Raw genomic sequence first — 19843 nt, forward strand, 5'->3', positions numbered from 1 at the left:
CCTGGGAAATCAAATCACTGGTAATACAGCATGCTGAGGGGTAGGGGTAAGCCTAGAGGACGTGGACGTGGCCGAGGACGCGTAGGCCCAAGTGAGGGTGTGGGCACAGGCCGAGCTTCTGATCCAGGTGTGTCGCAGCCGACTGCTGCGCGATTAGGAGAGAGGCACGTTTCTGGCGTCCCCACATTCATCGCCCAATTAATGGGTCCACGCGGGAGACCTTTATTAGAAAATGAGCAGTGTGAGCAGGTCCTGTCCTGGATGGCAGAAAGTGCTTCGAGCAACCTATCGTCCAGCCACAGTTCTGCGCCGTCCACTGCTGCAAATCCGAATCCTCTGTCTGCTGCTCCTCCTTCCTCCCAGCCTCCTCACTCCACTACAATGACACCTGCTCAGGAGCGGGAACACTCCCAGGAACTGTTCTCGGGCCCCTGCTTAGATTGGGCAGCAGTGGTTCCTCTCCCACCAGAGGAGTTTATCGTCACTGATGCCCAACCATTCGAAAGTTCCCGGGGTCCGGGGGAAGAGGCTGGGGACTTCCGCCAACTGTCTCAAGAAGTTTCTGTGGGTGAGGAGGACGATGACGATGAGACACAGTTGTCTTGCAGTGAGGTAGTAGTAAGGGCAGTAAGTCCAAGGGAGCAGCGCACAGAGGATTCGGAGGAAGAGCAGCAGGACAATGAGGTGACTGACCCCACCTGGTGTGCAATGCCTACTCAGGACAGGTCTTCAGAGGGGGAGGCAAGGGCAGGTTGCAAGAGGCAGTGCGGTGGCCAGGGGTAGAGGCAGGGCCAGACCGAATAATCCACCAACTGTTTCCCAAAGCGCACCCTCGCGCCATGCCACCCTGCAGAGGCCAAGGTGCTCTAAGGTCTGGCAGTTTTTCACAGAGACGCCTGACGACCGACGAACAGTGGTGTGCAACCTTTGTCGCGCCAAGATCAGCCGGGGAGCCACCACCAACAGCCTCACCACCACCAGCATGCGCAGACATATGATGGCCAAGCACCCCACAAGGTGGGACGAAGGCCGTTCACCGCCTCCGGTTTGCACCGCTGCCTCTCCCCCTGTGCCCCAACCTGCCACTGAGATCCAACCTCCCTCTCAGGACACAGGCACAACTGTCTCATGGCCTGCACCCACACCCTCACCTCCGCTGTCCTCGGCCCCATCCAGCAATGTGTCGCACCGCACAGTCCAGCCGTCGCTAGCGCAAGTGTTGGAGCGCAAGCGCAAGTACGCCACCACGCACCCGCACGCTCAATCGTTAACCGTCCACATAGCCAAATTTATCAGCCTTGAGATGCTGCCGTATAGGGTTGTGGAAACGGAGTCCTTCAAAGCTATGATGGCGGCGGCGGCCCCGCGCTACTCAGTTCCCAGTCACCATTACTTTTCCCGATGTGCCGTCCCAGCCCTGCACGACCACGTCTCCCGCAACATTGTACGCGCCCTCACCAATGCGGTTAGTGGCAAGGTCCACTTAACTACGGACACGTGGACAAGCACAGGCGGGCAGGGCCACTACATCTCCCTGACGGCACATTGGGTGAATTTAGTGGAGGCTGGGACAGAGTCAGAGCCTGGGACGGCTCACGTCCTACCCACCCCCAGAATTGCGGGCCCCAGCTCGGTGGTGGTATCTGCGGCGGTGTATGCTTCTTCCACTAAAGCACCCTCCTCCTCCTCCTCAACCTCTGTCTCGCAATCTAGATGTGTCAGCAGCAGCAGGACGTCGCCAGCAGTCGGTGTCGCGCGGCGTGGCAGCACAGCGGTGGGCAAGCGTCAGCAGGCCGTGCTGAAACTACTCAGCTTAGGAGATAGGAGGCACACGGCCCACGAATTGCTGCAGGGTCTGACAGAGCAGACGGACCGTTGGCTTGCGCCGCTGAGCCTCCAACCGGGCATGGTCGTGTGTGACAACGGCCGTAACCTGGTGGCGGCTCTGCAGCTCGGCAGCCTCACGCACGTGCCATGCCTGGCCCACGTCTTTAATTTGGTGGTTCAGCGCTTTCTGAAAAGCTACCCACGCTTGTCAGACCTGCTCGTAAAGGTGCGCCGGCTCTGCGCACATTTCCGCAAATCCCACACGGACGCTGCCACCCTGCGCACACTGCAACATCGCTTTAATCTGCCAGTGCACCGACTGCTGTGCGACGTGCCCACACGGTGGAACTCTACGCTCCACATGTTGGCTAGGCTCTATGAGCAGCGTAGAGCTATAGTGGAATACCAACTCCAACATGGGCGGCGCAGTGGGAGTCAGCCTCCTCAATTCTTTTCAGAAGAGTGGGCCTGGTTGGCAGACATCTGCCAGGTCCTTCGAAACTTTGATCAGTCTACCCAGGTGGTGAGCGGCGATGCTGCAATCATTAGCGTCACCATTCCTCTGCTATGCATCTTGAGAAGTTCCCTGCAAACCATAAAGGCAGCCGCTTTGCGCTCGGAAACAGAGCCGGGGGAAGACAGTATGTCGCTGGATAGTCAGAGCACCCTCCTGTCTATATCTCAGCGCGTTCAGGAGGAGGAGGAGGAGGAGGATGAGGAGCAGGGGGAAGAGACAGCTTGGCCCACTGCTGACGGTACACATGCTGCTGGGCTGTCATCATTTCAGCGTGTATGGCCTGAGGAGGAGGAGGAGGAGGAGGATCCTGAAAGTGATCTTCCTAGTGCGGACAGCCATGTGTTGCGTACAGGTACCCTGGCACACATGGCTGACTTCATGTTAGGATGCCTTTCTCGTGACCCTCGCATTCAACGCATTCTGGCCACTACGGATTACTGGGTGTACACACTGCTCGACCCACGCTATAAGGAGAACCTTCCCAGTCTCATTCCCGAAGAGGAAAGGGGTTCGAGAGTGTTGCTATACCACAGGACCCTGGCAGACAAGCTGATGGTAAAATTCCCATCCGACAGCGCTAGTGGCAGAAGGCGCAGTTCCGAGGGCCAGGTAGCAGGGGAGGTGCGTAGATCGAGCAGCATGTACAGCCCAGACAGTGCAACAGTCTTTAAGGGCCTGGCCAGCTTTATGGCTCCCCAGCAAGACTGTGTCACTGCTCCCCAGTCAAGGCTGAGTCGGCGGGAGCACTGTAAAAGGATGGTGAGGGAGTACGTAGCGGATCGCACGACCATCCTCGGTGATGCCTCTGCCCCCTACAACTACTGGGTGTCGAAGCTGGACACATGGCCTGAACTAGCGCTGTATGCCCTGGAGGTGCTTGCTTGTCCTACGGCTAGCGTCTTGTCGGAGAGGGTGTTTAGTGCGGCTGGGGGAATCATCACAGATAAGCGTACCCGCCTGTCAACCGACAGTGCCGACAGGCTAACACTCATCAAGATGAACAAAGCCTGGATTTCCCCAGACTTCTCTTCTCCACCAGCGGACAGCAGCGATACCTAAGCAATACGTAGGCTGCACCCGCGGATGGAAGCTACGTTCTCTCTCACTATCCAAAACGGGGACATTTCTGCTTCATCAATCTGTGTCTAATATTCCTCCTCCTCCTCCTGCTCCTCCTCCTGAAACCTCACGTAATCACGCTGAACGGGCAATTTTTCTTAGGGCCACAAGGCTCACTCATCTAATTTTTAGAAACAATTTTTATATGTTTCAATGCTCTTAAAAGCGTTGAAACTTTAACTTGAACCAATTTTTCGTTAAACTGGGCTGCCTCCAGGCCTAGTTACCACTTAAGCCACATTAACCAAAGCGATTAATGGGTTTCACCTGCCATCTTGGTTGGGCATGGCCAATTTTTACTGAGGTACATTAGTACTGTTGGTACACCAATTTTTTGGGGCCCTCACCTACAGTGTAATCATAGCAATTTGTATGTTCTTCGCCTGCACTCATGGTACAGAAAGGTGTGTGGGGTTGGCCTACACTTTAGCTACATAAATGTTACTTGGGCCTTGGCTATACTGCAGCTACTGAAATGGAACGAAGACTGCGCTCCCACTATACTGCTGCTTCGGAATTGTTACTGGGGCCTGTCTTGAGTGCTACTATTGCTGACATGGAACTAAGACTGCGCTCCCACTATACTGCTGCTTCGGAATTGTTACTGGGGCCTGTCTTGAGTGCTACTATTGCTGACATGGAACGAAGACTGCGCTCCCACTATACTGCTGCTTCGGAATTGTTACTGGGGCCTGTCTTGAGTGCTACTATTGCTGACATGGAACGAAGACTGCGCTCCCGCTATAATGCTGCTTCAGAATTGTTACTGGGGCCTGTCTTGAGTGCTACTATTGCTGACATGGAACGAAGACTGCGCTCCCGCTATAATGCTGCTTCGGAATTGTTACTGGGGCCTGTCTTGAGTGCTACTATTGCTGACATGGAACGAAGACTGCGCTCCCGCTATAATGCTGCTAGTGATATGTTAGTGGGGCCTGTCCTAATGCTACGGCTGAAATGTTACGAATTCTGGGCTCTGCCTATACCGCTGCTAATGGTATGTCTCTGGGGTGTGGAAACAGAGGCTTCCCAAAGACATGATGGTGGCGAGGCCATTTCCCACCAACGCGGTTACTGTTAAGGTGCATATAACCACGGACACGTGTAGAGGACACGTAGTGCCTCAAAAACATCCCCCTCCTCCTCCAACAGGGAAAACAAACATTCTTGGCAAATGCCTTTGCATTGGTTCGTCTGGTGGCAGTCCAAGAATTTCACCTTTACCGACACTACAAGAGAGCCCCCCCACCATCCCCCCGCCACGGCCCACTTAATCCTGGCCACATTCCGAAAACCAACAAAATAAAACCGCGCTACTAGGTCCGCAGTCACCACCACATTACCACCAACGCGGTTACTGTTAAGGTGCATATTACCAGTCTGACTGGGGCATGCAGAGACACCTTGACAGAATGAATAGTGTGTGGCACATAGGTTCCCCATTGCTATGCCCACGTGTGCAGCTCCTGATGGCGGTGGCACAGGATTCTATTTCTCATTGCTTCTGTACAGCATTGTGGGCTATCGCCCCGCCCCTTTTAAAGAGGGTCGCTGCCTAGCCGTGCCAACCCTCTGCAGTGTGTGCCTGCGGTTCCTCCTCATGGCAGACGCACTTCTAAATAGACATGAGTGTGGCGTGGCATGAGGGCAGCGGAAGGCTGCGCAGGGACACTTTGGTGTGCGCTGTGGGGGGGGGGGCGGTTGGGCAGCATGTAAGCCAGGAGAAGTGGCAGTGGAGTGTCATCCAGGCAGTGATTGTGCTTTGTTGGAGGTAGTGTGGTGCTTAGCTAAGGTATGCATTGCTAATGAGGGCTTTTCAGAAGTAAAATTTTTTGGGAGGGGGGGGGGCACTCTTGCCGCTATTGTGGCTTAATAGTGGGACCTGTGAACTTGAGATGCAGCCCAACATGTAGCCCCTCGCCTGCCCTGTCCATTGCTGTGTCGTTCCCATCACTTTCTTGAATTGCCCAGATTTTCATACAAGGAAACCTTAGCGAGCATCGGCGAAATACAAAAATGCTCGGGTCGCCCATTGACTTCAATGGGGTTCGTTATTCGAAACGAACCCTCGAGCATCGCGAAAAGTTCGTTCCGAGTAACGAGCACCCGAGCATTTTGGTGCTCGCTCATCTCTAAACACTTCCCCTATGTATTTCAGTTGGGAAGCTCTCTCATAGATAGTGGTCAATCTTTTCTCATTTCATCACTAATTTCTATCTCTGCAATAGTGTATGAACAGCTCTGTGTCCTAACATGGAATGAGGCCATTCCATGAGTCTGTATCACAGCAGGAAATCTCAGCACAATCTGTAGCACCAATCAGGAGCTGGGCTCTGTGCAGCCAATCCACTGTTTAAAAACATAGTAGTGGATTTGTATCTCTGTATTGCTTCAAGTTTTTTTTAAAGGTGTATTTAAAGGGCACAAGAATTGAAGGTCTCTATCTTTCTGGACTTTTTCAGCATTTTTATACTTTGATCTAGAACCCTGACCTGTTACTCACCTGTGGTAAAAGATGTTGAGATTGGAGCAGAACTGGTTCCACCTCTTAAAGCTTTAAGCTGGACTCGATACTGAGTAGTAGGATTGAGTTGATTCAGTGTGAAGGAGGAAAGATGAGGCGACACACGAATCTCCTGAAATATTCCAAGATGTCTCACACCAATGCATACAAATATAGCAAAATGTATTGTATGTAAAACTAAATATGTAACTCACACAAAAAGTACATGCAGATCTATTCCTCTTATAAGTGGTACATCATGTGTTACAACCAAAGCCACATATATGCTTCTGCTAGTCTTTGCTTAAAATCCATTAACACTGTGATGTAAGGGAGACAATCCTCACAGTCTAAGTAACCCCAATGCCGAATTCCATTCTGAGTTTCTGCACCATTAATGCAATGACTATACCCCCCAGAATGCACCCTGCAGAGACACTAAGACAGCTTCTTGGGTCATCCATGTGTTTCCTCTTCCTGATATCTATGACACGTAGAGAACCTGATGTAGATTTCTGCTATAATTTACCCAAGTTTGGTGTAAATCATAGTAAATTCCTCCAGCCCTGTCCCTTTCACCGAGCCCTACCCACTATTTATAAAGGTGGCAGAAAATGACAATTCAAAAGTTTTTTTGCAAGTAGAATTCACACAAAAGTTTGCGACTTTTTTACACCAGTAGGAGTAAGCACTTTTATGAATTGGTGCCATGGTGTAAGGTCAGGAATAACATTAGACGTATCTCTATGAGTCTGATAAACAATTAAGAAGTTTAGGTTTGTTCTACCTTAATTTCACCCTGTGGTGCTTGATAGGTCAGCAGATACCCATCAGGTATGGTATCCAGAGCTTTCCATGTAAGCAGTGCACTCTGAGCTGTGATCTGACTGGCTCTCAGGTCCCGTGGAGTGTCTACACCTGTATGTGAAGGAATGCATCATCACTACACCAGCTTTGAGGTGGTAAATTACTATAAATTAGGCCAAAGAGTCTTTAAACCCAAGAAAGCAACAAGAACGAAGAGATGAGTTCCACTCACTAGTGATAAAAGATGTAGACGTTGGTGCACTAGTCATGGATCCTTGTGAACTTTGCACACTGGCAAAGTATTCCATGTGAGGGTGTAAACCAGACAAAGGAAGCTCGGTCCTATCACCAGGAACTGGTACTGTGACCAAGGGAACTGCAAGAAAGTAGAAGATAAGAAGTATGATCGAGTCAGTTTACTGTAGAGAGGACCAAGATGGTATACAACCAAAGATGTAAAGATGGGCATGCACCATTTCTGTCACAGTATGGCAATAATCAAGCTATCCGATATACCCGCAAAGAAAAGAGAGCCAATTTATGCAGAGGATAAAAGGGAATTGGAAATATTGATTAGATCAGGGATGGTCTTCTAAAGAGGTTGTCCAATTATCTTCATTTGGAAGTTAGTTATAATAATTCACTGTGTAGCCCACCAGACAAGACTTGTCTTACTGTTTTCTGCTCTGTAAGTGACTAAATATCTGTCCACGGGTCCTGTAGGAGCTTCCCAGCGCAGAAGAGCTGACACTTCCGTGACATCATGAGCCCGTAAAGAGCGGGGACCACCTCCGGCTGTGATAGAAAACTCTGAGTTAGAGAATGTGGTTTTCCTTCTGGCTTTTGTGTTTATGTAACATCACTGAAAGTTTATACTTGGGAACTTAGGTTCATACAATTACCTGTGGTGAAGAAGTCTGTCAGGGGCTGACTTTCCTCAAATCCACGCGTAGAAACCACAGTGACCTCATAGTGGGTACCAGGGATGAGGCCTTTCAACGGAGTGCTGCTTCCAACAACACTGGTACTCTCAGGTTCTCCTAAAACAGTAGGTTATGCATTAGAGGGAAAACCCAGTTCTCCATATTCTAACTTCTCAAATAATATACAGCAGCAAGTTTACCTCCGTCGGCCAGTTGATAGGAAACTTTGAATGTGGTTGTCTCAGGATTGGGTAATTCCCAATTTACAACGGCTGAGGTCTCCTTAATATTGGTGAATGTAAGTTTCCTTGGGGGTTCCAAATCTAGAAAAAAGGAATCAATGTTCATAAATGTACATGACCTGTAACTTTTCATGGACATTTATTAGATAAATCAAGAACCAATCCAAAAATGCTCCAGGCTTTGAACTCTTAAGTCTTTACCACATGCCACTTCCAGGCAAAAGATTTGTGTTCTTTAGTATATAGTCAATGGATGATGTAGTCTGTTAAGCGTAACCCAACAAAAGAATATTCCTCCCATCAAATTAAACAGAATTTTTGTCAACACAATCCAAAACCAGAGAAGAATAGATGATACTATGAACCCGGAGAGTTCTTTGGGATATAACATCTGACATGAGCAAGATGATGGCAAACAATGGCCCTTCTAAGCAAGTGTAGAGATGGGAAATCTCCATAGAAGAAATCTCTGACTAGCATCAAAGGGTTTTTGAGCTTTACCAGATGTGGTGGTCTGTTCTGGAGCTCAATAGGAATCCCACCATTCCTTTTCCTGATATACTGTATCTCTATGACCAGTTAAAGAGGTTCTCCACTTTACACAATCCCTACTTGCTAGAAGTGTCTCTTAACAAAAAGTAGATCACTAAGTGTCCTCTTGCTGAGCCCCCCATTGATCAGCTGGGATCTGTGGGGAAACCTGCCACTAAGTGTTCAACTTCCCTACAGCGACACCACAGGGAAAATGATGTATTACACAGTGCCTATTCAAAGCAATAGTTTGCCTGTGTAATGCAAAACAGGATAAGTCCTCCAGATTGAGTGATGCTCTTTATAACCGCTCTTCACTTTGGCCAAGAGAGGAGTGTCATGATCAGACAACCCTTTTTAATAACTCAAAATTTTCTAATAGGGAAATTGAAAATGATTTTCCTATTCTAGACAACCCATTTAAAAAGCAGTCAGTTCTTATTACCCAGAGGTCCCGTCTTTCCAGTAGCTTCAAGACTACTATGTTCCTCTCCCTTTAAATTACGATGTAATTTAACAGTGTAGACAGTATCTGGTTGTAGACCAGAGAGAAGGACGGTCCGTTCTGTGCCGGCAATTGATACTGTGCTTGAAGACTCTTCTTGTCCTTGGATAGCATATTCAACAATGAAGGAGTCAAATGCACCTTCTGGAGCCTCCCAGGAGACATACATGGCATGAGGGCCATGTGGAGAAAGGTAAAGGTCACTGTAGATAGGAGGACTTTGTGTTTCAAGAATTCTTGCTAGAAAATTAGGAAAAATACATAGGTATTAGAAGTAGAATATAAAGATGATACAAGAAATTTCTAGCGTCGATGAAAAATAAGAACTGAAAATACTAAATAGATCACCAAACCAAATCCTCCAACCATTGGCGTTCTACTGTAGTCATCATGGATGTTGAGGAGTAACAAAGGCTGGAACCCTTTAAGTGTTATTTATACAGTATGTCATATACTAATGGATTACCTGTCATAACCTCTGTGGATAAGGGCATGCTTCTCTTCTCCCCTTGTAGACCATAGACATTGCATTTATATTTGCTGGCTGGATTGAGTCCATGGACGATGGTGCTGAAGTCGTCTCCTGCTATTTCTATTTCCCTGACTCTACCATCAGGATCACGGCACTGGACTACAATGGAGTCAAAGGGACTATTTCCTTCCACTGTCCATGATAATGTAATGGATTCCTGGGTCACATCAGTTGCCACCAGCTTGACTAGACGAGGATCCAAGAGAGAAGAGGCGGAAGGAACAACTTTTCTTTGTACTGAAAAAATTGTAAAATTACTTTTGTGAATGACTGTATAAATTGTGACATAACATTTTACTGTGCAAAATTCACATGGTCAAATATTTAGTGTCACGGTTTCTGTGGTTGGATTTCAATGTAATGTGCTGGTCACCTTTCTAGGAATACATACCTTTTGCTCAAAAGATAACTTAGGAGTAGATAGTACTGCCTCCCTGACTCTCCCTGTAAATGATATAGGTACAGATAGTACTGCCTCCCTGTCTCTCCCTGTAAATGATGTAGGTACATAAAGTACTGCCTCCCTGTCTCTCCCTGTAAATGATGTAGGTACAGATAGTACTGCCTCCCTGACTCTCCCTGTAAATGATGTAGGTACAGATAGTACTGCCTCCCTGTCTCTTCCTGTAAATGATATAGGTTCATAAAGTACTGCCTCTCTGTCTCTCCCTGTAAATGATGTAGGTACAGATAGTACTGCCTCCCTGACTCTCCCTGTAAATTTCCTGCTTCTCTTTCTGAATGTTGTAGACACAGTTTAATTCCTCCATATCTCTTCTTGCAAATGATGTAGGTACAGATAGCAATACTCCTGTCTCTCCTTATAAATAATGTAAGGCACAGATGATATAGGCACAGATAGTACTGTTTCCCTGTCTCTCCCTGTAAATGATGTACGTACAGATAGTATTGTCCCTTATCTCTCCCTGTAATTGATATAGGTACAGATAGTACCGCCTCTCTGTCTCTCCCTGCAAATGATGTAGGTACAGATGGTACTGCATCCTTGTCTCTCCCTGTAAATGACATAGGTACATAAAGTACTGCCTCCCTGTCTCTCCCTGTAAATGATGTAGATATAGATAGTACTGCCTCCCTGTCTCTCCCTGCAAATGATTTAGGTACAGATGGTACTGCCTCCCTGTCTCTCCCTGTAAATTATGTAGGTACATATAGTACTGCAACCCTCTTCTCTCCCTGTAAATGATGTACATACAGATGAAACTGGTCTCCCTGTCTCTCCTTGTAAATGATGTAGGTACAGATAGTACTACATCTCTCTCTATCTCCCTGTAAATGATGTAGGTACAGATAGTACTGCATCCCTGTCTCTCCCTGTAAATGATGTAGGTACATATTGCACTACATTCCTGTCTCTTCCTATAAATAATATAGGTACAGATAGTACTACATTCCTGTCTCTGTCTGTAAATGATATAGGTACAGATGGTACTGCTTTCCTGTCTCTTCCTGTAAATGATCTGGGTACAGATGCTACTGCCTCCCTGTCTCTTCCTGTAATTGATGCAGGTACAGATGGTACTGCCTCCATGGCTCTCCCTGTAAATGATGTAGGTACAGATAGCACTACATCCCTCTCACTCCCTGTAAAAAATGTAGATACATATAGTACTGCCTCCATGTCTCTCCCTGTAAATGATGTAGGTATAGATGGTACTGCCTGCCGTCTCTCCCGGCAAATGATGTAGGTACAGATCGTACTGTATCCCTGTCTCTCCTTGTAGATGATGTAAGTACAGATAGTACTGCCTCCTTCTCTCTCCTTGCACATGATGTAGGTAAAGATAGTGCTACCTCTCCGCATCCTCTTTTAAATTATGTACTGTAGGTACTAATAGTACTGCCTCCCTGTCTCATTTTCATATTACTTTGCTTATAAAACAGTCACAGTAACATGATCTGGTGGCTCCATTACCTGTTGTGGTCTCAACTATGGATGCTTTGCTTCTCTTTCCTCCTGAAATTCCATATAGAATAAACTTATATCTCTTCCCAGGCTTCAAATTCTCAACCTCTATGGAACGTTGGTGGTTATCCAAAGTAATCTCCTTAGGTTTCCCTTCAGCATCTCGGTACATGAGGAGAAAGCTATCAAATTCACCACTAATCACTTTCCAGGAGAGACGGACGGATTCACTGTAGATGTCAGTCACAGAGAACGACTCCAGACGTGGAGGTGTAGTCTTCTCTATAGAACAACAAGCACGAAACATCATAAATCGAGATTAAAACAGAATGGTCGTTATTCAATATTGAATGCCCTGTGTCTCATAGAAACACATAGCAGCAAAAAACAACAGTTAATTAGCACTCTAGTGTGACTATAAGGGCATATGGGTATCATAAGCTGAGAGTGGAAGCTATTAAATGACTGACACACTATACTGCTTTTCTCCCATAGGGAAAATGTATGGTTGGGTACAGCTTACTAATGGCTGATCCTCAGGAGTTTCTAGAGTTGGACCATGTGCACTTCCTTGGTTCTGCTCTCACCTGTTATAGTTTCTGCTGTCACTGGTTTGCTCTTCTTTCCACCAGTTAAACCATATAAGAAGAATTTATATTTCTTTCCAGGCTTTAGTTCCTTTACATCAAAAGACCTCAAATCATTTTCGATATTAAATTCTCGCAGTTGACCTTCTGCATCCCGATAGTTCAGAATAAAGGAGTCGAAGTCTCCACCAGAGACCTCCCACGTCAGATGGGCCGAATCACTGCGAACATCAGAGAGGGAAAGAGACTCCAGACGAGGAGGCTTGGGTTTTTCTATTGAGCAAAAAGAGGCATATTTTCTTAAAAAGTCACCAGGTTATCTCAGATGGGCACAAATTATCACTTCTACACCAACTAAGACCGAGGCCTCTTGCACATTCATTCCCAGTTATGCAGAGGTGTAACTTTTCCCCTTTGGTTACAACCAAACAATATAAAAACGCTCTGCCAAAAAGTTGCCAAAGTAACATTACCCAACCCAAAATTGTATCCTGCATAATTGCCTTTCTAAAAAGGTCTGGGCAACAGATATGAGATCGAGGGAGTAAGCTTAGTAATAAGGGTCAGTGGTATCCATTCATTGATGACAGGCAATGCTCCTGCTCCAAAAGCCAATTTTAGAACTTCTCTTAATAAATTAATCCAGAGCTTTCAGACGTTATCAGTTGCCACCACCCCAAGGATAAGATAGCATCATCCCCATATATCTAGTACCTGTGAATACAAAGGTTGACTCCGGCTCGCTATAACTGTCTCCCAAAACTCCTCGAATCTCCACTGTGTAATTAACCCCAGCAACCAGCCCAGTAATGAGAAAAGTTGTCTCGTCTCCTTTTAGAGTCTCCTCTTTGTATGAACCTCCCACTGGGCCATACTGTAGCACATAAGCATCAAAATCTCCATCCAAAGGTTCCCAGGTCACACGGAAGGAATCTGACCTGACCTCAGACACAGAAAGAGGGGAAAGGCGGGGAGGTGTTCCTTTATCCGGAGATGAATCTGAGAAATAAAATCCAAAAAGCAGCAACATGGTCAACTTCACAAACATTTCTAAGAAAGTATTTTTTTTAAAGTTGTATAATTATGAAATATATTTTTAATTTATACAAATTTGTTAAAACATATCATGTGGACATACATCTGTCTGATAACCGATGTTGGCTGGCTGGCCCCATTCTCTTAACAGTTTGGTTGCATTAAAAAAAGCTGTGGCGGTCCGCCTCTCCAAAGGATCTTCATTGTTACTGATCAGTGGAGTGGGAAGTTGGCCATAGGATCATGGGAAGGGTGTGTATGCAGAAATAAATACCAGGTTCATTTGTCCTGGCAAAATCCAACACCTTAAGGCGGAGCCTATCTTAGCCGTGGCCCCCACCACTAGAGTGCTCTCCAACCCGTGGCTCCTTGAGAATTTTTCTTCCTTGCTTTGTACTTATTCTGAGTTATGGTTTTTATTATTGTATCTTCAGAGCTGAAATCTCCTTGTACTCCCTGCTTGTTCAGTTTTTGCACCAAACTTGCTCAGGTGCTTTGCATTCTCAGAAGTGCATATAGACTAATGGCATCATCATTATGTCTTCATAAGGCAACTGCATAGCTACATAGTGGGCCTGCAAGAGTGAGCATCTGTTTACAAAAGCAACCTCAGCACCCTGAGATGGGAGAGGGCACAATGTCTCTACAGCGCCACCTATTGGAAGGTAGATTCACTATAAGTCAAAAGATGGCACTGTAGAGGCATTGTACCATCCCTCATTTGCATACTAAATTTCCTAGAGGAGCATTGGATTGCCCTCCACAAAAAGAAACACTACTCCCAATCTACATTTTACAGTGCAGTAGCGTAGGAACAAGGCATTGCGCAATATCACGTCTGGTTACTGCTGACACTTGGCACTATAAAAATGCCAGCTGTCACCAAGCTAAGAAAAACATCACTGCAACTTGGCTTCAGAATCATGTAACAGGCTCAACCTCAGCGATGTGGCTCTCATGCTAATAAAAAGTTGAGGAATTCCACTTCAATATATAATATGGTGCCACCTGGATGCTTGTTGGCAAAGTTGGTGTCAGCTACTCTATATCTTTAGAGCAATTTAATCTAATGAAGGATGACGTCATACATCAGTAGTGGATAATATCCATACCCGCCAGTGCTCCTGAAACATGTAGAAGGCACTCAGAAAAAGGGGAGGCTTTCTAGACTCCTGAAAGAGTTGACAAGTCCCTTGTGACCTGCAGCGCCCACCTAGAAAGCAGAGCTATCCGCGCATTTCTTCCTTTGGGGCGACCTACACTAAGCTAATAGCACTTCCTCTGGCAGACCTTGCTGTTGAGTCACAGAGACCACAGTGGCAGTTGTGAGAGAGAGATTTGCTTTTGCAAGATGAATAGACTGTAGCTGGACCAAGGGGTGAAAATGGACATGAACTACCAATTATATTTCTGATTAGGATGTGGGGGTTATAAAATGTATTTAAAAATGCAGAATGCTGTGAAAAACAGAGGATGCTTTTGCAAGGGAGGTCATGTTTTTCTTTAAGAATTTATGGTTTATGGTATTTATTTAAGGTATTTATGGTTATTACACTGTATAATTACTGTGGCTTTAAGAGGGGTCCGAAATGAAGAGCGACTGTCTGAGGGGGAAAGCTAATGGAAGGGGAAGAGTGTGTGCCGTGACGAAACTGGAGATAGTCTACTGCATAGTATTGCAATGAAGCAATGGCCACCCTACGGGCGCGTACTCCTTGTCTAATGGAAAAGGTCAGCCATAACAAAATGCTGAGTTTATGGCATTCTTCGTTCTCCTCTTTCCTGCCGAATTGCGTCAGTTCATCACGAAAGACAGAGGGACTCTAACCAAGCTATCTGGATAAGGACTTGATCAATCCCGATATGCGGACAGTGATTTCACACATAAATAACGCTAACGCTGATTTGCAAGAACGTTTAGCTCAGAAGAGAAATTCTATAGGTTCAGCTGGTAACATTGCTATTAAAGTTTGTAATTGCAAAATTCAGCTCCTGCATCATATTGCAAGTGTCCATGCCATGGCCACCAACCAAGCTTACTTCCAGACACAGGCTTCCTCTGAACCAGTGTGGCCCAAGATGAGTCCTTACTAACAACTCTTCCTACTTAAGGCTAAAGCAGCTGGGCCAGCATTCCCGGTCTTGGAGCCTGAACAGTTCATAGCATCTTGGTCCAGCTCCATGTTATTCCCAGAAATCTCTGAAACCGTATTGGAAAGCAGAAGATGTGGGGGGAAATAGAAATAGATGTGGAGATGAAAAATGGAGCATATGGGAGTTTAAAATGTATTAAAAGATGGTGGATGTGGGGCTGATAATCTTATTGAAAAACGGAGAACATGCCATGGAATAGAAGATGTGGAGGTGTGTGTTATAAAAGGGGTAGGGCTTGCAAACCAACATTGTGCACTCAAATGATCTCCCTGAAGACCACTTCCTAAAGCTAGCATGTATGGCAATACTCAACACATCATTTAATTCAATTGCTTAAGTGCTATTTTCCTATGTATTCCATTATCACTGATATCGTACAAGCTCCCAGCCAGAGCAGACATGCCCATACACCCCGAGCTGACTAACCGGTGCATGCTTTGGCAAAAGTAATCAGATTTATTACTGCCATTAAAGTTTATCTGTACATGAAAAAGACAATAAGAGCAGGACAAGGTCAGAGGAGCATATAAATCAGCATAGGCCAAGATGGAAACATCTATCTCAGTTCCTTACCATTGGGCATATTGTTTCCATTATCTTTTATACTATGACGTACCACTCTTACTTTATAATCGCTTTGGTGTTCAGACTGAAGTGCAATCAGTGGGGTTTCCAGGTAACGACACATTTGTGGCTTTGGTATGTCCCAATAAAGCTATACGACTTATCTATATGACTTCCATGTATCTGGTGTTACAAACAGGATCAGATCCCATCAGAAGAAAGCCTCATGAAGTTATTAGTTTCAGCAGAACCAATGACATTTTCCTGCTGTCTTTAGGGGCAGCTTACAGGCATTGTCTGCCTTCACCCATATCATAAATCAGACAAGATTGTTTAAAAATCACGTAGAGAATTATTTTTGTAAATAAAAGATATCCAGAAAAAAATGGGGATTTACAGATATTCAGAAGTGACATTACACTGGGTGCGGTTGGGAAGTGCATCACGTGTTGGCCAGTTTTAGCTAAATCAATCTCATGTACAAGATGTCGAGTCATTGTGTTTGTAGATTGGGGAAAGGTCAAACCTTGTGAGTGATTTCTCCAGAGAAGACGGGTGTATCTCACTGGTTTTGTTTGTCCAACGCTACGAAATTAGTCATTGCAAAGCTATTTATTTACTTGCAACATCTACAACAATAACATTGTTGCGGGTTTGGGATTCCCCATGTGTTAGTTAGCTGTGGCTTTAATCAACACTGTCCTGCTTTGTTATCTCAGAGATGGGATTTAGGCTGTGCTCACACGACCATAAATCGCAGTGTGCCGCCTGCAAGAGGCACCTGTGACACACACAGAAAGTGCGCAATGACATTGCATACTTGCTGCAGGCCACCCAGTAGACAAGTTCTTGTCAATGAGATCAAAGCTCATCTACTGGCCTTTACACTGGCTGATTCAGACCCTATGTGGGATAAACAATCATTCAGGATTTTTTTCAGGTGCACAAAAGATGCAATCAGCCAAAGAACGAGTGTTTGCTCATTTATCGGCTGATTGGTTGCAGCTTCACAAGGGCCAACTATTGGGCAAAGAAGCATTCCTATTCTAGAAGATTATCAACATAGTCAGTAGGACATCACCAGAATGTCAGGTATCATTAGTATACATAGGTATAACACCAGTAGACAGGACAGTGCTTGATTGAGGCTCCTTGGGTATATCAGAGAAGAGGGTTCTGAAGGTCCACCCACCACCGATACAGAACATGTACAAGTCAACTTGTAATTGCATCATGATCTTTGTTGTTATCATTATACATGCAGAACATATCATTAATAAGATCTAATAGGTTACTTGTAAGTCATGCCATAAAAAATAGATCCCACTAGGATACAAAGTCACCTCCACATGGGGTTGTCTACTGCTGGACCTTTGCAGATCACTGTTGGATGACCTGGTATTCTGCTGGCCCAGTCTTGTCCTGCTAGTAGGATACTAACAGAACATATAAGATCAGCAGGGCATCTCTGGTGTATCACCTTACCGTCCCTATATTGATTCAACATGGTTGAAATATCACTGCACTGATGGACATCAACATGGGTAGATCATCCTGTAGATCTAGTGATGATCATTGGAAAATGCATGGGTATTCAGTAGAAAAATTATTGCAACTACACTGTGATGCAAGAGCGCTAATAACAACACTAATCTAATACTCATCGGATTATCACTAGTATAGTGTTGGCCATGAGAGCATTACTATAACATAATAACCAACCAGTAGGACATCATTCTGCACAGAACAGGCCATCCTAATGGTAGATCATCACAGCATGTGCATGAGCAGAAGACCATGCCAAGTCCAGACCACATTGGATCATCATTACCATTCTCAGTCTCCATTTGAAGATCTATAAGTCATGGTCAATAGAATATTAATACATCAATGTTCGCAAAATGAAGGGTTGCAGTTGCAGACCAATAGACCATAAATACACTATTTCAAAGCACCTACTTACCGAAGTGGGCTACTAAAGGCACTGAAAGGAAATTATGAAGACCTCAATGACTTCTCTCAATGAGGCAGATATTGACTTTGTAGATTTTGAAGCATTAGTATCACTAGTATGTAGTGCAAGCAGTTATACAATTCAGCAAGTGGATGTGGGCTCTCTTTACTATACACTGATTTAGTTTGGGGCTAAATCTGGAGGCAGCCCCTGGGAACCCTGGATTTCACACTGTTACTCCACCAATTGGGATGTGAGTTCATTGTGAAATTCCCAACTGTTACTTGCAGAAGTAGTCTCAGTAGTGTGGCAGCTGATGCTATATAAGACCAAGGCGTGGTACCTGAGGGTGTGAACATTGGCATAAAGAGAAGAGCTGAGATCAAGGCAGCAGGCATAAATTTCAATACGGGAATCTGGGAAGAGATCAAGGATAGTAGAATAGGTGCAATACGATATACAGTCCGAGTTGGGGTAGGTAGTTGGCAGAGTGAGTAGTCCAATAAATATAGCCGAGGTCAGGGATGGAGAAGACAGAATAGTTAGGAACAAGCAGGAGTCAAAAACCCAGAGAGCACACAACCGATCACACTAGAACCACAGGTGGAACCAAACTGCATAAGTATCCTAAGGGAAGGAATGTGTAATATAGGCTGGGGAAAGATTAGCAGGATGCACACTTGCCTTTTAAGTATGGGGCCTGGTATAAACCCTATGGGCAGAGGTACAGACTGGTTGCTAAGAAGGATGCAGTGTTTGCATCATGAAGGAAAGGAGTGTGAACAGCAACCAACTGTGATAGCAGCAACAGGAACAGGTGAGCCAAGATGGCGGTCACGATGGTGCGCCATAACAATACAGTACATTATGAGAACAACCAATGCAAAACGTGGCAATTTCAAGCCTTGCCGGGATGCAAAGAAGCATCTACCAATGTTACATGAGAATATATTTTCAGGAACTGCAGATGTTGGTCCCGGATCCAAGTGTTTAAAAATAGATTGTGCTTTTGGCCTATTTCTGGCTTCTTATCATGTAATGTACTGCAAAATAGAGTAATGTGTATCAGCTGGAATAAGTCAATGTTTTATCAATCTCTGGGGAGGCTAAATAATTACTCGGTTAGATCAGTGCTTAAGACAGCAATGGGATGATATACTGTACTTTAGGCAATGCCTGCTTAGAAATAATCACAGCATCTGGCCCACCGCTGGCTGTCATTCATAGGTTGTACAAAGAGGCAATATAACATGCATTGCTACAGCCGATCTTGTAGTGCCTAAGGCTCCTTCATACCTGTAGTCACTTCTTCCTTTAGAGGGCGTGATAATTTCCCTCCCCGCACACCGTACAATGATATGGCGTATCTGGTGCTCTGACTCAGGTCCTGTAATGTCACCTCTCTTTGGTCTCCAGGAACGGTAACCTCTTTTGGTCCCAAACTATCAGTCATATCCTCGTAGCGGATCAGGAAGGTCTCGAAGAAATGGGGCTTGGCCTTCCATATTAATGTAACGCTGTTACTTGTGATGTCTTGAACTTGCAGGCCACCCATTGGAGCAACGTGTCCAGAGGGTTTAGCTAAAGAAATACAGAAAACTACTAAATATTGGATGATTTAAATATGTTATAGTATTTTGTTTCTCTACGGAAGGCTGTCAACTGAAATGATATTGGATATGTAAAACATAATGAACATGCAACATGAAGCTCAAGAAGAAATAGCTTGACCTCAGCAGTTGACCATAGCCATGACAGTTCTGATCAGGGCTGCTATCAGAAATATCTGGGCCCCTTATTGGCAAATGTTTAGGCTCCCGAACTGTATTATATCCTCTAAACCTCCATCTTTTATCCTATTGCATAACTTGGGGGGCACCTAAGGTAGGATGTCAAACCTCTTCTAAAAGCACTGCACCTTAGAAATGAAGGGGAATAAGATGATCGTTATGGAGTCTCTTGGGCTTACACCACATATTATGGATTATAAAGAAGAGGGAACACAATAATAATTGGAACCTGTACACTGCCGTGCCAAAAGTCATGGTACAGGAACTTATGTCATGTAAGACCCTCTCTAGCCTAGTGAAGTACAAAAACTCAATGTGGCATCAAC

At 45.4% G+C, this 19843-nt stretch overlaps 1 protein-coding gene across 3 annotated transcripts in view; it reads right to left on the minus strand.

Annotated features, from left to right (window-relative positions):
* Positions 1-19843, minus strand: part of TNXB (tenascin XB) — a 72014-nt gene that overhangs the window by 21126 nt on the left and 31045 nt on the right. For all 3 annotated transcript variants that reach the window (XM_066581050.1, XM_066581049.1, XM_066581051.1), the window contains 12 exons: positions 19024-19308; positions 12735-13019; positions 12021-12293; positions 11443-11715; positions 9441-9743; positions 8915-9214; positions 7897-8019; positions 7676-7813; positions 7449-7568; positions 7006-7149; positions 6754-6884; positions 5967-6099 (listed from right to left, as the gene is read on the minus strand). In XM_066581050.1, coding sequence (XP_066437147.1) covers positions 5967-6099; positions 6754-6884; positions 7006-7149; positions 7449-7568; positions 7676-7813; positions 7897-8019; positions 8915-9214; positions 9441-9743; positions 11443-11715; positions 12021-12293; positions 12735-13019; positions 19024-19308 — 2508 coding nt within the window. The remainder of the gene's footprint in view (positions 1-5966; positions 6100-6753; positions 6885-7005; positions 7150-7448; positions 7569-7675; positions 7814-7896; positions 8020-8914; positions 9215-9440; positions 9744-11442; positions 11716-12020; positions 12294-12734; positions 13020-19023; positions 19309-19843) is intronic.

Source organism: Eleutherodactylus coqui, chromosome 10 (genome assembly GCF_035609145.1).
Source record: "Eleutherodactylus coqui strain aEleCoq1 chromosome 10, aEleCoq1.hap1, whole genome shotgun sequence".
Classification (NCBI taxonomy): Eukaryota; Metazoa; Chordata; class Amphibia; order Anura; family Eleutherodactylidae; genus Eleutherodactylus; species Eleutherodactylus coqui.